This window comes from Copadichromis virginalis, linkage group LG19, assembly GCF_057382275.1.
Source record: "Copadichromis virginalis isolate Kocher_CV1m ecotype Utaka linkage group LG19, C_Virginalis_male_GT1.1, whole genome shotgun sequence".
Lineage (NCBI taxonomy): Eukaryota > Metazoa > Chordata > Actinopteri > Cichliformes > Cichlidae > Copadichromis > Copadichromis virginalis.
This window is the reverse complement of record NC_140636.1, coordinates 13,948,935-13,965,992: the sequence shown is the minus strand read 5'-3', so window position 1 is coordinate 13,965,992 and position 17,058 is coordinate 13,948,935. Positions and strand designations below refer to the sequence as shown.

Below are 17,058 nucleotides of genomic sequence, written 5' to 3'. Positions count from 1 at the left end.
CTTCATCTGAACTCGCTTTGTGAAACCGAAAACCCAGAGTTTTCGTTAACTCAGGGTATACTTACTCAGTTTTTCCACTAAACCGGCTTCCTGAAACAGGGCCCTGGAGTTCCCCCACCTCTGTTTTAAAGGGACGGTTGGCTCAACAGAGCTCTGACTGTTTGTCAGCCTGGTTACAGAGCTGAACCTGTACCTGAACCTGGGGTTGTCCTTTCATTTTCATTTATTTATTTATTTCACACTTGGTACAACAGATCAAACAAACCAACCACACTTTCTATCAAAAAGCACTACAACCATGTGGTAAAAGGAGCAGGAAGAAGAAAATCTTCTTATTAAACCCTGCCCGCTATCTACATTCCAACGTATATTACAAGTGGGCACCAAAAATCAGGGAACAAACTAACATTAACATTTATCTCCGGTCCTAACCCAAACCAAACAACAAATTTACAATCAGAATATACCACTCCACATAGTAACAAGGAGAAAAATAAAATTAAAACAAATAAAACAAAAAATTATAAAGGATCCTTTTTCAATGAACTCCAATTTCATTCATATTGAGTTATCATTTTAAGCATGTAACACTTTTTAAAACAATGTAAACTTATACAATTCTTTAAATTATAATGAAGAGAGTTCCACAGTCATATACCGCTAACCGTTGTACTCATTAATCTTTGTGTTGTCCTAGCTAACTGATGCTTAAAATAAAATTTCCTTCTGCTATCTTCTCCCCCTGAACACATTAAAAATACTCTTTGCAAAATATTATTTTTAGCCTTAAACATAATTAATAGTGTCCGTAGTTTCACTAAATCTCCTAATTTTAATAATTTTGATTTTATAAATAAATATAGAGAACATACAAATAAATTAACATTATGAATCATTCGTATCACTTTCTTCTGTAATAAGTTTAGAGGTTGTATAGTATTCTCATATGTATTCCCCCAAATTTCCACACAGTAACTAAAATATGAGAAAAACAATGAAAAATATAAAATGCGCATTGTTTTATAGTCTAATAAATCTCTAACATTTCCCAAAATATAAATGTTTTTAACCATCTTCTTTCTAATATACTCAATATGTGATTTCCACCTAAAATTTTCATCTACTATTACACCCAAAAAGCGAAATTCAGTAACTCTATCAATCAATTCTCCATCAATGGACATAATAACTTCTTCCTCCTTTACACGATTGCCAAATATCATGAATTTCGTTTTTGTCAAATTCAAGGGTAATTTATTTACATCAAACCATATTTTTAATCTTAACATCTCAGAAGTCATAATTTCAACCAAATCTTTCAAATTCTCTCCAGAGCAATAAAAATTTGTGTCATCTGCAAATAAAATAGAATTTTACCTTTTTGATACGTCACAGATATCATTAATATATAAATTAAAAAGTTTAGGTCCCAAAACAGAACCTCGAGGAACGCAACATACAATCTTCAATATTTCAGAGGTGTTACCGAGATAATGTACATATTGCGACCTATTTTCTAAATAACTCCTTAACCAATTCAATGCCACTCATCTCACACCATAATTATACAATTTAGAAATCAAAATATAATGTTGTAACGTATCAAAAGCTTTTTTTAAATCAACAAATACCCCGACTGTATATTTATTAGGGTTCTTAGGGTTGTAGTGAGATGTTCTGGCTTTGTAGAGGTCTTTCTTATAAAGCAACAAACTATTTCTCCAGGCTAAATGATGATCCTCTAAATTTGTGACACGGCATTTCCTCTCCAGCTTACGAGTCATCTGCTTTAACTCAGTAACCAGTAGGTGGCAGACAGTCACTCTGACAAATAAGTGACTGGCCAAGTAATCCCTTACAAAAGTAACACAGGCCAGTTATGGTAACAAAAGCTGTCAGTAACACAGAACTGCTGTTTTGCTGTGTTTCAGAGCAATAAGCCTCAGTGTGCACCTGGATGAACCTCGTCCTCCTTCAGTGTGTAACAGTGACAGTAAAACTAAGGCACAGCAGTGAATGTTTGGAGTGGGGGCTCGATGAACAGGTTGGTTAATGGAGGTATGGAGAAGCTGCAATTGGGGACGGTGAAACAGATTGATTCCTCTTCTAGTCTTAAATACTGCCTGCAGATTGGCCTGGATCTCCCACAGGTGAGTATAACAGGTGTAGTGACGAGGGCTCCGCCCAGAGGCGGGAACACAGGGACGCCATGGAAAAATCCAGATAACTCAGCCGGCCCATGACCACTTCTCATTTGAGACTTTTGTTAACAGCAGATCCTTAAACTTTGTTACAGCACTTTCAGAAAGACACCTACTGTGATCAGAGTCCTCATGTGTAATCCATTATTCTAAATGTAAAGGCTACTGTAACTGATTTTCAACATCTGGATGTTAAAATCATCTACAATTAATATTTTTATCAGAACTGAGCACTAAATGAGATAAAAGTATGACAATCAGAAACTCTAAGGCCCAGATGGACGATCGATAACAACAAATAAAACTGTTTTTTTTAGTTTTCTGGCTTTCAAGTGAATTAAAACTACGTCTACATTTTTGGGTGATTGATGAGTGTAAGAATGCTGCCACTCCTCAGCCTCTGCTTCGGGGAATCTGACAGTCAGGTGACTCATTAAACTCGCATACTCATCCTGCTGTAACCAGGTGTGTGTGTGTGTGTGTGTGTGTGTGTGTGTGTGTGTGTGTGTGTGTGTGTGTGTGTGTGTGTGTGTAACCTCCGCCCAAACTCAGGTACAACCAGTCGAACTTAAAACACAACAAAACGAACATTCTTTGGTTTTGACTCATCGCCCATCACAGCAGCAAACACAGTGATCTTATTGGCTGAGCTCTGCTGTAGGCGGTGCTCGTGGATTTTAAGTATTAGACTCTAATTGTCCAAACAGTGTCTGTGGTTCACTTCATTAACCATGATGTTTGCTGCTCTTGCAGGTGCAGCTCTGTTATCAACACACAGCCTTCCTCTCTGTTTCCAACAACACCTGGGCCCTATTTCAGGAAGCCGGTTTGGAAAACTCAGAGTGAAAAACGATACTCGGGGTTGAGTAACCCCGAACTGTCCAACTCGGAATATTCGGTTTCAGAAAGGCTGATAACAATTAGTTCAATCAACGCGGAGTTGCTTTAACCCCAAGTTAAACGCACGCACGAGGATACATAAAGCCCTGATTAGTGGAGCACAGATTAAGCGAGTCACCATGGAGACGGAGGGAAAGAAGGCGCGGTCAATGTATTTTACATCGCTTGAGGCCGAAATTCTGATGGCAGCATATGCTGATAACATGCAAATTTTGCAGAAAAAAAGTAACACAGCCTCAGCTGCAAAAGAAAGGGAGCATGCATGGCAAAACATAGCCGACAGAGTCAATGCGTGAGTGTTAATTTAAACATTGATCTAGGGATTTCCACCCATTTTACACGTTTTTTTATTTTATACATTTGATTTTGTGACGTGATGTGAGCGCAGGTGCAACCCAACAGGCCCCAAACGTTCCTGGCAGCAAGTAAAAATGAAATATAAAAATATAGTCCAAACAGGTAAGGTGTAATTGTATTATGAGCCATAGTGCTTGGTCTGTTTGTCCGATGTAAATCAATTGCAGTTAGAGGCTACATTAATTTTCTTTCTGTAAGCACATTGAAATTATCTGAGCACATTACAAGTACATATTTGCTTACTCTGTATGCTCAAATGTGACCCGTTATAGCCAACAGAAAAAAAGCGGAGGCCCGAAAAACAGGTGGGGGTCCTCCACCACCACCACTCACAGAGGCTGAGCAGTTGGCTTCCACATTTGTGATAATGTTGGCAGCATCACATATGATCTTCACAGTGCAGAGAACACAAATTAGCATCCATTACTATAATGAAATAATTTGTTAGTTTGAAATGCTACAGGGAACTATGTACCTGTACATTAATGCTGTGGAAAGACTTCCTGTTCACATAGTCTCCTTCATTTACTGAAGGAGCAATGATTGGAATGTGAGTGCCATCTATACAGCCAATCACGCCTGGGAACCGTGAACATAAATGTAAAATTTAAGTAGTAGTTCAAGTATCACCATATAATGAATTAAGTTTTCTTCATCCTGATACCTGCAATTTTGTGGAATCCCTCTTTGATAAATCTTGTGGGTCTGTGACCGGGGAAAACCACAAACGAGTACAGGAGACGTTTCAGTGCAACTGTAACATTCCTGACTGCCCAACAGACGGTAGCCTTGGAAACGTGCTCAGCGTCACCAATATTATACAGAAAGCTCCCGTTTGCAAAAAACGAAGTGCAATACAAATAATATGTACAGAACTGAGAGAATGTCCGCGATGTGTCACATGAGCAATATTAGGCCTGAGGATGTTATTCAAAGAAATTATAGATTGTGCTGAAAAACGGTAACGTTCACACAGGAAATCATCAGGAAATGATAAAATGTCCAAACGCGCTCTAATCACTCTCTCCCGGTGGAGAGCTCTGCGGAGAATTTGGGCTTCAACATCTACTGGCTATTCAAGGAAGGGGCACGCCATGTCTGACACTTCCTACAGTCAGGTTTCCGACAAAGAGGCGGAGAAAGTCAGGGTTAGTTGAAGCTAACCTGCTAGGGGGCAGGTTAGCTTCACGGAGTGTGTCGTCATAGTAACTCACTCAGAATTAATCTAAACTCGCTTTGTGAAACCGAAAACCCAGAGTTTTCGTTAACTCAGGGTATACTTACTCAGAGTTTGCACTAAACCGGCTTCCTGAAATAGGGCCCTGCAGTTAAAAAAAAGAGTAAAAACCAACTGGTTGGTTCAGTTTGCAGCATTTTCATTGGTCGCTCTCTGTGGATCTGCCCTCACCTGTTCTGCACCTCTATAACAACCAGGTGAGAACAAACTGAAGCACCGATCGCTGTTGTTGCTGATCCAGCTGTGTGTGTGTCAACAGTACGAAGAATCCAGTGAGTACCTGCTGTTACCTTAAACTTAGTTAAGTGACAGGTTTGCTGTCCTATCAGAACAAGAATGAGAATAAGCACAAATTATTTTTTCAAGTCAAGGAAAAGGAAAAGTTTCAGGTTTATAGAAAGATATTATTTGTAAATTAATGTTAATGTTGGATGTAAAAATACTCAACAAACCCCAGGAAGAGACTTTGGTGGCCTCAGTGTTTTCTCTTATAAACACGTCTTTTACCGACATTTAACGTTTTACCTTTAATCACTTACTGCCCACATGTGCTGTGTCCGTGTGCCGTCAGTAACATTACTGATTATCAATAGTATATGTCTGCATTCCAAAATAAAAGTCTTTATGTTTTTCTTTCTGTCAGGATGAGCATGGAGGATCCAGATGATTCGTGCCCAGAACAAATTCCTGGAGTTAAAGAAGCCCTGAAGAACAACGACACGGCCGGAGCAGCAAAAAGGATTAAAGAATATTTAGAAAAGCAAACCAATGTCTCGTTAAATATCGCCATCACAGGAGAAAGTGGTGCAGGTAAATCCACCTTTATTAATGCCTTCAGGGGGATAAAGAACAGAGACGAGGGAGCTGCTCCTACTGGTGTCACAGAAACGACGTCGGAGGTCACACCGTACCCCCATCCAGATAATCCCAACGTCACTTTATGGGATCTTCCTGGAATCGGAACCAAAGACTTCCCAGCAAGGAAATACCTGAAGCTTGTTGGGTTTGACAAGTATGACTTCTTCCTCATCATCTCAGACACTCGCTTCAGAGAAAATGACGTGAAACTCGCTCAGAAGATTCAGAAGATGAAGAAAAATTTCTACTTTGTTCGCTCAAAGATTGACAACGATATCCGAGCCGAGGAAAGTGTTTCCGACTCCAGCAAAGAGAAAACTCTCACAAAAATCAGAGACGACTGCGTTCAACGTGAGTGAGGTCGAGTTTTCAAAATCATTTAAATCTCGTTTTTAATCGTTTTTTATTTGTATGAATCTGATGGTGTTGACATGTTTCCTCTGTGACGCAGGACTCAAAGACTTGGGCATCGAGTCTCCACGAGTCTTCCTAATGTCGAGTTTTCAGCTCCACAAGTACGACTTCTCTCTCTTACAAGAGACCTTAGAGACAGAGCTTCCCAAAGATAAGAGAGACACTCTGCTGTATGTCATGCCCAACGTCAACCCCGACGTCATCAGCAAGAAGAAAAAGGCTTTAAAGGTACACTTATACCTCTTGGCCACTCTGTCTGCAGCTGCTGCAGCTGTTCCCGTTCCTGGGCTTTCTGTTGCTGTTGATGTTGCTGTGCTCATTGGTGCTGTCACACATTTTGTACATGCGTTTGGTCTCGATGTCCAATCTCTGAAGAGACTCGCTATCAGAACAGCTGTGTCATACACTGAGCTGCGTGATGTCATCATTTCACCAGTGGCTGCGAAGGAAATTACTAAAGAGCTCTTCCTGAAGGTGTTCGCCCAACTTGGAGGAGCAGCTGGATTAATTGGAGCAGAGGAAGTATCCAGATTCATTCCGATAGTGGGAATCCCGGTAGCCATGAGCCTCTCCTTCGTCACAACCTACAGAGTTCTGAACTTTATCCTCAACCAGCTCGCTGAAGACGCTCAGAAGGTGTTAAATAAGGCTCTGGTCTGAGCGTGAAAGGAAAAGGCAATGAAACTCGGTGAAACTGGGATTTACACATGAAACTCAGTAAACCAGTCTCCTTGCACAGCTGGTCAGCTTCACACACTCAAACTTTTCTCATCATCACATACATACAGAAACAAACATCATCATATTATTCAGATATGAACTGTGTAAAGTGTAGAAGTCTGAGTCATTGTCATGTTTTTTCCTTTGTGTAAGTGCTTCCTCAGGACATCAGGAGATACGATGACCCAGCTTCAACTAGTTGCGGCAGATGGCTGAACTTCCTGGGTCTCCTTCCTGTTAAAGGCAGTTTTTCCTTCCCTCTGTCACCAGGTCTTTTGTCATAGAGTGATGTCTGATTGTTGGGGTTTTCTCTGATTTGTAGGGACTTCACTGAACTTAATTTATCTGAGCTGTTTCTACCTTTACTCAAACATGTCTTGTTGTTTGAATAAATTGTGATGAAACTGGTTGTTTTGCTGTATTATATTTTCACATCATAGCTTCCAGAGTTAAACAGACTGTTTGATGTAATGTGAGAATCAGGGGTTGTTTTGATGTTTTTACTTGCTGTTGACTGTGGATTGTGATGAGTGTTCACTGCCCTCTGGTGGCCAAAGTGAGAAACTACAACACAAATAATAACGATATGAATTATATTACTTATCACCATCACACCTGTTTATTATTAATAAAATGTTATTGATAAATAAACATCAGTGTTAGTGTGTAGGTCAGCCACTATATCATTTATAACTTACCTCAGCACTTCAGTCATCTGATACTCTTCTACACCACCCAGAGGCTGTCTCCTCCTTCTTCAGCTTCCACCTGACTCCACCTTACAGTCTCCTGTCTGTTTCAGAGTGCACCTTCTGCATAAGACGTCGTCCACCTGTGTGCATGTACAGGGTGCAGGGTGGACGCAATATTAGATACCTTGACTCTGTGGTGTAGATTTACGTTATGCACAAAACAGAATGAGGATTAATGGTGGAGAATACTAACGCATCTAGGAAATAACAGAACAGACTGCAGCCATCAGATGTATCCTGAGTCCTTCGATGACAGCCTCATCACCTGTAACAAAGACAGGAAGGATGAACTTGAACTGGCTGTGACGTCAGTGAAATGCATCGCATAGACACGAGGTGGCGCCATTTCACTACCAAATACTGTCAGTTTGTTTTGGAGCCACAAACAGCAGCAGGAGAGGAAACAGGAGACGCACTGCAGTGAACATTCACACAGAGAAATCTAAATCTAAACACAGAGCACACGCTGATCAGTGATCAATCGTTTACTGGGTTGTGATCAGTTACAGGGATGGAAAATAATCACAGGTGATGTTGTGAATATCTGACTGACATTAATATCACAGGTCTGTCAGTAAACTCGGCCTCATCTGTTTGATTCGTATTATTATCTCCAGTTTTTTCCACCTGCTCTTCATCCCTGTGAAGCTGAATCTTTGGATTTAAAACTCAGATGTGAAATTTGGCAGAACTGCAGTTTTATCTATAATCTACAAGTTGGCCAGATGGTGACTGAGTGATGATGATGCCCCACATTGATCGTCTTCATCTTCCTCAGTTCCCTGAAGCTCTGCTCGTTGTTTACCCGTTGCCACAGTGAATCTGTCCTGTCACCTACATGCGTTTCTGTGAAACTGGAAACTCTGAGTTAAAAGTTAGAGTTTGGTGAACTTGGTGCTTTGTGGAGCAATCTCTGATTGTTGTCTCAGATATTATCCCGTAAATACAGAGAAATAAAGTTCAGCTTTGCTCTCAAACTCCCAGAAAACCTGCAGCTGACGTCTGACATCATCAGTTTCTGTTCAAAGTTAGAAAACAACAGAGATGGAGGCAAACTTCCTGCAAAAACCTCAAATGTTTTGAAGTTTATTTACTTATTAACTGTTATTTTGAATGGAATTTATTTTATTAAATAAAGTATAACATGTTATATTATGTAAAACTGTATTAAAAATACAGAAAGAAAGAAACTTGGATTCTTCTGGATGTTTGATTTGGTATCCAGTATTTATTTGTACATTTACCTGTTTTCCACTGATAATGCTGTTAATAAATAACTAATAAAAATCCCAGAAATGCTTTTTAGATTTCCTCTGTGTGGGATCATTGTTCTGTTGATTGTTTGGTCCCAGTTTGGTCCCAGTTGTAGCTGTGGAACAGACGACCTCACAGATGAGTAAATACTACTTTGATGTACACAGGATTTATGACTCACATCAGGCCTGGTGCTGCAAACATCTGCACGCTGGTCTCGTCTGTCCAAAGAAGATCGTTCTTGCTGTGTTTGATAAAGGATGAATTTCATGATTCCCTGATATGTAAAGGCCTCAGAATAGAGGAAAGGTGTACTTTATTTTTACTATTACTGTAACAAACCACTGTCACTGGTGTTACTGTAACAGTGCGGTGTATGGAGCACACGGATGACACACAATGCAAATATTGTGGGTTCTCCTTCCAAATCTAGGCCGGGTTTATTTAACTAATGTATCTCATAACTCTAAAGTTGTTGTTTGTTTGTTTTAAGGCAACAGATTAGCATTTTTAAATAAAGCCAGCAAATCAAATGTTACAGTTTCCCACAAAAAAGAGAAATCCTTCGTGTCAGACGTGACCTTTGTGGGGGCGGGTAAATCGCGTAGGGAGAACGTCCCCACGCGGCTGGTGACGGCTTTGCTGATCAAACCATCAGATAAGGAAGCTCCGTGTGAGTGCGAAGATCAGAGGAGCTTTTCACAGTCATCGAGCCCGAGAGAACGTGGCTTTGACTGCGCCTGCTTTGAGGTTTTGTTCTTTGTGGTGCCATCACTGTCTTCTTACCCACACAGAGCGAGGAGCTGTTAAAGAGCCGCCGCTCTGTCAGGAGTCAGAAAAATATCGGCTCAGGGAGAACGCTCTGCAAGGTATGCATGCTCTACACTTTACTGTCTCACTGCATTGTGATTTTAGTGTGTCTGTTTTCACTGTGCTGCATCTAAAGAAACGTTTGTTTAGATGCAACACAGAATTAATTTTAAAGTTTTAAAGAAATGATCAGACTTTAAAGGATAAAATGCCTTTCACAGATATTATTTCATATTTGGAGAACTGCCAGTTCTGCAAAAACATGAAACCCTGTTTGTTCCCAGTTTGCATTTTTAGAAAGGTGTTGTCTTTTCTTTACTGCCTTTCTCATTAATAACAGCCTCACTGAGGGTAGTGAGAACTGAAAGAGGTAAAGTGAGAGCAATATCAGCCTGTCACATTTGTTCCTCACGGCAGGTTTTTAAAGAAGTTCAAGTTCTTGTTTGTGTCTTTATCGCGGCGCTGCAGGGTCCATTTACTCAGAACTTAAATGTGTTTCCTCAAAGCTGTGAAAACAGCATCCATGTCCTGCCTCCTCATTCCAGAAACAGAACGATACATATCAGGTAATCACGTAATTAAGACGATCGTGGGGTCAAATACAGATTAATCTGACTGCTACCTGCTCCACATGCTAATACGAGCCTCGAAGGTTTACCCAGAATGCACTGTGATTTATCAGAAACAGATCAAACATTAGGACACTGAGGTTGGTTTCTGCTCCTCTGTGTCACAGATATCAAACCGCTGCAGTTTATTTATACCGATGCTCACGGCCTGTCAGCGAAAACCATCTGTAGCTCTGGACTCTTGTGGCTCCAACACTTTGGTTTTTAAACAGAGCTTCAATGTGTTTCTCAGCTTTGAACATTTCATGTGAACATCTGATGGATTTGTGACATTGTTAAAAAATGCTGGAATTTTTTTTCAATGCTTAAATCTGAACCCACTGGCTGTGGATTTCAGGGCCTGGAACTCAGAAAACATCCACAGTATGAAAGTAAAGTGTAGCAATGTTTCATTAAAACAATAATAATAATGCTTCATTAAAAAAACGAGTTAATGTACCTAAAAAAAAAGATTCTGAGGCGTTCGGGTGGGAGGAGCCATGACCTTGTTTTTTTGTGTCATCTATCATAATTATAAGAAGCACGAATGCTGTGTGAGGGAAAAGCAAACGAGGACAAGTGACTGGAACATTAAGTTGTCCTGATGCTTCCTCCTCTCGTACGGATCCATCGCGCTCTGATTTCATGTGAAATAACTGACGCCTTCTCGCTCGCCCAAACTCTTTCCATCCCTCGTTTCTATCTGCTTTGATGGTTTTTCCACAACTGCTGTGACTCAAATCTCTAAACCCCAAACTCAACTTTCAAACCTCACCAATGCACCAAAACTGTCTTATTGGCAAACCACACATTAGGAGACAGACACAGTCAGTCAGACTAATGACGGCGCTGCAGAGGCTTCATTGTTAACGCAGCTACAGAAACGTGTTACAGCAATTCTACAAACACGTGAAGTAAAAGCAGAGCTGGACCTCAGATTACAGACGAGTCACACCTGCAGCTAATTTACAGCCACTAATTAACCCTACATGCAAGTCTGTGGCCTGCAGGAGGAAACCAGAGCACCGGCACACTCAGCCCACACTTAAATATTATTATTATCATGTCCATGTAAAGCTTCATGTGTTAAACATAGCATTTTAATTTGGTGGGAAGCGTGAAAAGGTGTGAAATATGTGAGCCGGCGTCCCAGTGACTGCTGGGCCCTGACCTCAGGACCCACAGGAGTCTCCTCAGATCAATGAATTAAAATTTAACAAAGAAACAACACATAATATTAATTATTAATGCTGCTTAAAAGTTTTTACTTTGAAGGTCAGCTCTCTCCGTTTCCTGCTGTTTTCATTATAAACAGCTGAACAAGCAGAATTATTATCATGTTGGATTTTTTTTAGTTAAATTTAAACAGATTTTTTTGATTTAGTTGCTTTATAAGTTTTAGTTTTCATTTCATGTAATTTCTGGGATTAATAATAATAATTATTGTTGTTGTTGTTGTTGTTGTTGTTGTTGTGTGGGCTTATTTTTGTTACAGGCATGTTTAACTCAAACACTACTGTTGGTGGAGAGGAACTAAAAATGAAACTTTTCCTGTTTAATTATCTGTATTTTAGCAGCTTTGTAATCACACGTTGTTCAAAGACACAATGAACGAGCTCATGTGGGAAACAGCTTCAAAGCCTGCAGACGGATCCTTGCACAGACCCACGTTCATGAATGCATCAAAAGTGAGACATTTAAATCTCACACTTTGCATGTCCTCTGCTTTTTATATGGGTTAGGACTGTCTGTACGCGCTGCCCTCCATCTTCCTCCCTTCATCCTCCTCTGCCTCTCACACTCTCCCACCCTCGCTGCTTTATATCAGCTCAGATCAGAAAAACTGTGAACAGTTCTGAGTCGTCGTGTTTAAGAAGTGACGTTTGAAGTCTTAGATGATTTAATTCTGCGAAAGGATTTCAAAGAAGGTCAAATGAGGTACTTTAATCTCATCAAGGTGACACACTGTCTGTAGGTCACGGCCCACGTGTGGCCTGGTTTGATCTCAAGTAAAAATGCTTTATTAAAAAAAAAAAAACTTCAAAATTTATTTTTTTTACTAAAAATAGTTTAAAGATTTCTCCTGGAAAAAGCACAAAATTTAACAGCGAGGTGATAAAATCTAGATTCAGTGAATCTGAAACTGTTACATTTTATCCACACGTTTAGCTCATCACGTTAGTTCCTCTGATTCTCAACAATAACAATAATAAATCTGATCTTGTTTTTTATGTTAGTAATGATTCAAACGAGCTCTGAAACAGTTTTACAGCCACAGATGTGACGACCTCACAGCCACAAACTGAAATGAAGCATAAAAACTCTAAAATTGACCCAACAATTTCATTGTTCTCTGACAATGACAATAAATAAATAAATACTAAATACTAAACAGTTAAACTCAGCAGTAAAAGCCAGTCTGTGAAGATTCTGACTGTTTGGATTTGACATCATTATATTTGGTTTGTCTGCATCTAGACCGATTTTAACTTCTCATCCGACAGCATAGTTTTATTGACAAATAAATAAATTAACGAGTGAATGAAATGTTATCCGGACTGGAGGTTAGAGCTCGCCGGCTTCTTCAGAAATCAGAATCTGATTCAGAGAATCTTCGTTTGTGTTTGAACAATGCAAAAAAGTGCAGTTCTGCAGACACAAAGCCTCTGCACTCCCTTTTTTGTGATTTTCTCACTTCAGTTTGGCTCTTAGTGTTTGTTTTTTGACCTCATTACATCTGAGATGCCCTCTGATAACAATCGGATCATTTTCTAAGCGAAGCACAAAGCACGGCGTACCTGTGCAGGCGTCGCCTCGGGCTGAAAGTGGGTCATTCATAACCAGAGGAACAGCTGACACAGAACGATGGTTTATTTTCTGAAACCACCAGAAAAGGTGTGAGGAGTCTCAACCCCCGGTGTGTGCAGGGTGCACGCTGTGCTGGATTGATTTGTATTGTTGGTGCTGAACTCTTCATATCTTCTTTCATCAGACAGCGCAGTGGTCTGTCAGAGGTCAAACCTGCTTTCTAATGATGGCACAGGGCTTTCCTTTGGTGTCATCACACAGATGATTAATTTTGGCTTTTTTTTTGGCACCACAGATTTCTACATCTGGAAGTAAAACTGCAGCTTTAGATCAGGACAGAAATCACAGTAATTCAGCTGTTTGTGAGAATCACATCACAAACTACCCAACACAACTGATGTTACAAAGTTTTCCTTCAAATCAAAGGATCTGATTCAAATTAAAATTGGTTCAATATTAAAAATTATTATTACAATATTATTCGTCACACGATCATACATTTAGAAATCAGGCGGTGTGTAAACTTTTACAACTTCAGTGTCCTGAAACTTTTGCATCTGCGTCTCAGACTCGTTCTGCTGAGTTTGCTGTTAAATGGATGAGACAGACTCATCTGGAGAAGAGATCGTTATGTGGCACAGAGCAGACAGGAACACAAAAACCACCAAAGACACTGTGCTGAAGTTTAAGGTCGGAGCTGCTGTGGCGGCTTTACGTGGATACGTGGAGAAACAGGAAGCTATTAGAGGCACAGACCAAAACACCCACATGTGACTGCGAGACCTTCACTGACTGGTGGAAGCAGACGCCGCGGCTTCAGCTCATGTAGCACGTCAGACACTTCACGCTGGAGGGATCCTTGATGTCAACATGACTGACCCAAAGACACGAGAAAGGTCGGCTCCAGGACGGCGAACCCAGGCAGCGCAGCAGCTGGACAGCTTTCAGGAAACATTCACAATTTATGTGTTTTAATTCTTTATAAACAAGCGTTTTTTACAATGTACAACGTCTGGTTTCTGTGAGCGGTGGAGCATTAAATAACACGTCAGATCTACTGGGAACAATGGAGGCCGGAGATCCTCTCTGAAGTCTCTTTTCTCATTGCTCAACCTGAACAACATCACATGATCAAAGCTTCACTGACAGCGTGTTTCAGGTCCTTCTGCAAATGTCTCCAGTCAGTGCTTCACTCATCATGTTTCTTTTCTTCTCCAGGTCGCAAACATGACGGAGAGTCCTGCAAACGCGACATTCGGTGACTATGACAACGGTACTGAGACATATATCGATGACGACGGCTTCTGCATCATGGATCCTGACGCCAGTGAGGTCATCACCCAGACTTTGATCCACTCCATCATCTGCGGATTCGGCCTGATTGGCAACGTCCTGGTGATGGTGACTTACAGCTTCTACAAGAGAACCAAGACCATGACGGACGTCTACCTCTTCAACATGGCCGTGGCCGACCTGATCTTCGTGGCTACACTTCCGTTCGTCATATACAACGAGCAGCACGATTGGTCGATGGGCAGGGTGGCCTGTAAGGTGCTCCGGTCGTCCTACAGCATTAACCTCTACAGCGGCATGCTGCTGCTCGCCTGTATCAGCTGCGATCGGTACATCGCGATTGTTCGGGCGACGCGCTCCTTTGGGACGCGCTCCCGTGCCCTCGTCTACAGCCGCCTGATCTGCTTGGCGGTTTGGGTGTTTGCAGTGGCGTTAACTCTCCCCACGCTCATCTACACTGAACCCTCTGAAGATAACTCCCCGGGGTCTGACCGCGTCACCGTGATGTGTCAGATGTCTTTCAACCAGACTGAAACTGCGGCGCTCGTGAAGCTGCTGGTACCCAGCCTCCAGATGGCTGTTGGCTTCCTGCTGCCACTGTGCATGATGGCGTTCTGCTACTCCTGCATCATCTACACGCTGCTGAGGGCGCAGAGCAACCAGCGGCACAAGGCCGTCCGGGTGGTGTTGGCGGTCGTTGCTGTCTTCATCGTCTGCCATCTTCCGTACAACGTGACCCTGCTGATCCACATGCTGTCTCTGTTCAAGCAGAGGAGCTGCGACGCCGAGAACCTTAAACTCAAATTTCTCAACATCTGCAGGACCGTCGCTTACCTGCACTGCTGTCTCAATCCCTTCCTCTACGCCTTCGTCGGGGTCAAGTTCAGGAACCACTTCCGCCAGATCATGCTGGACCTCTGGTGCTTCAGCAAAAGGTACATCTACACCGCTCGCTCGTCACGTGGCACGTCCGAGATCTGCGTGTCAGGGCTGAAGTTGTCGGAAGGCTCCAACAACATGTCGTCATTCAGCGCTTAACACTTCAGCTATAAAGGGAAATCAGTCTGGCGCTCATCGCTCTCAAGCTTTGCTATGAAACTGTGCTTTAATCATAGAGACTGTGAGATGTTCTCATCTACTGCATCCAGTTTATATGACACAAAACTGGACATCAAGTCCAACAGCTGTCCTCAGAAACACAGGTGACCACAGCAGCTTATTATCCATCAAACTAAAAACACAGCAGCAGAATCTCACGCTTTGACTTCACGTATTGTTCTTGTGATTTAGAAGTAACTGTGTCGTGCAGGTTGCAACTGTACTCTTTGCTAATGAAGTTTGATGCTATAAACTGCATCTCTAACTGAACTAAACATAATGTACTTTTTTTAACGGGCAGGTTTGGATGTTTGGGACATCGAGGTCGGTTTTCTGTGACATGAACATGTAAACACATAATCCTGCAATCTGAGAATGAAGCGCCCTGTTGGAATAATTTGGTATTACAGTCGAGGCGTTTATTCCTGTTCTCGTGTCACCAGCAGGAGCTTCTTTTTTGTGTATGATGATTAAATCTGCTGTTTTTAAAGATAAGAAGCTAAACTTCTTCATTTTCTGGATCTTCCCATAACTGTCACTTGAACCTCATCTTCTTTTCTTGAAGCATGCTGTACACCTGCCCTGCTGTTTTTAATATTTGGCATTTTGTAGACCTGTGTTTTGTTTTGTTTTTGCATTATCTGAATAAAACTGTATGAAAATATCAGGGTTTTAATCAATATTAATTATTAATTTAACTGGATGTGCCAAAAGTTTGCAGACTAAAATGTATTTTTAAGATATTGTGTGCGTGGTTTCTCTGTGGATAGATATCATCGTACAGTTCTGAGTATCATGTCTGAGAGGAAGTGGGTAACCCGAGCAGAGCAGTGGGCCGAGCACGGGGCTCTGGGGAACACCACAGCTAAACTGGGCTTTGGAGAAACAGGAAGATGGGAAAACTAGATGTAGATCAGATTAACAGTGAAAAGAGAAGTGTGGCAGCAGATTGTGACACCGTGTGCAGTTTCCAACAATGACTTTCTCAGATGTGCTGATAAGCAGAGGTTTCACAGGCTACAGACACGAGCACAGATAGTGTGCTCAATAATCCAGCTGTTTCATGCTCCTGCAGCCTGCTGTGGAGGACAGGGACCTCTGCGCAGGTCAGACTTTTGAAAGCACACATAAAACATTTTATTGAGCACTGATGTGTGAGTTCATGTTGTACCTCACATGTCATTGTTTGTGCCACGTAAAGGCCTCAGGACAGGAAATGACACATGAAACTGTCATTAATGGAGAAATTATGATCACTGGAGCAGGAAACTGTGTCTCTAATACACTAAATTAGTTTCAGTCAAAATCTGTGCTGGCGTTTGTAGTTCCTCTGCAAAGTTTCCATAGAGATAAAAAACACTGAGGACAAAGCTGCCGTACTGACCAGAAAAATGTGTAAAACCTTTAAAAAGTATCACAAAGTGTTAGACTGTGTGTTTGAACAGCTGTACCTCAGACATAAAGCACTTTATCAAACGCTGGCTGACCTAAAACTGAAACTCCAAACTGTGTCAGTCACTGCTCCAGAAACCTCTATAACAACAAGATCAGTCCACGCTTGAACAATGGCAGCGCTCTGCTGGAAGCTGCTGCATCAGCATGAACTGTGAACACATTACTACAGTACAGGCAAATGTGCACTAGTAACACTGTTGAATTATTACTGTTAAAGTTTTACCCATAGCTTCTCAATCCTTACACGGTCACATAACTACATCCAGGCTTTGTTTGTTCGATCCAGACAAAGG

At 41.4% G+C, this 17,058-nt stretch overlaps 2 protein-coding genes across 2 annotated transcripts; both read left to right on the top strand.

Annotated features, from left to right (window-relative positions):
* Positions 1-4,864: 4,864 nt before the first annotated feature.
* On the top strand, positions 4,865-7,283 carry LOC146685750 (interferon-inducible GTPase 5-like). The gene is made up of 3 exons (XM_085442027.1): positions 4,865-4,967; positions 5,339-5,904; positions 6,005-7,283. Exons 2-3 carry the CDS (start codon positions 5,340-5,342, stop codon positions 6,625-6,627), a joined length of 1,188 nt encoding a protein of 395 aa, XP_085298153.1. The 5' UTR covers positions 4,865-4,967; position 5,339; the 3' UTR covers positions 6,628-7,283.
* Positions 7,284-9,379: 2,096 nt separating this feature from the next.
* ccr6b (chemokine (C-C motif) receptor 6b) lies at positions 9,380-15,974 on the top strand. The gene is made up of 2 exons (XM_085441202.1): positions 9,380-9,562; positions 14,138-15,974. The coding sequence occupies exon 2, from the start codon at positions 14,147-14,149 to the stop codon at positions 15,248-15,250; it is 1,104 nt and encodes a 367-aa protein (XP_085297328.1). The 5' UTR covers positions 9,380-9,562; positions 14,138-14,146; the 3' UTR covers positions 15,251-15,974.
* The last annotated feature ends 1,084 nt before the right edge of the window (positions 15,975-17,058 follow it).

Excerpts from the sequence above, each read along its gene's own strand:
- LOC146685750 (XM_085442027.1), top strand. The coding sequence starts at position 5,340 with ATGAGCATGGAGGATCCAGATGATTCGTGCCCAGAACAAATTCCTGGA. Across the intron at positions 5,905-6,004 it reads CAGAGACGACTGCGTTCAAC|GACTCAAAGACTTGGGCATC; the intron begins GTGAGTGAGGTC and ends TCTGTGACGCAG.
- ccr6b (XM_085441202.1), top strand. The coding sequence starts at position 14,147 with ATGACGGAGAGTCCTGCAAACGCGACATTCGGTGACTATGACAACGGT.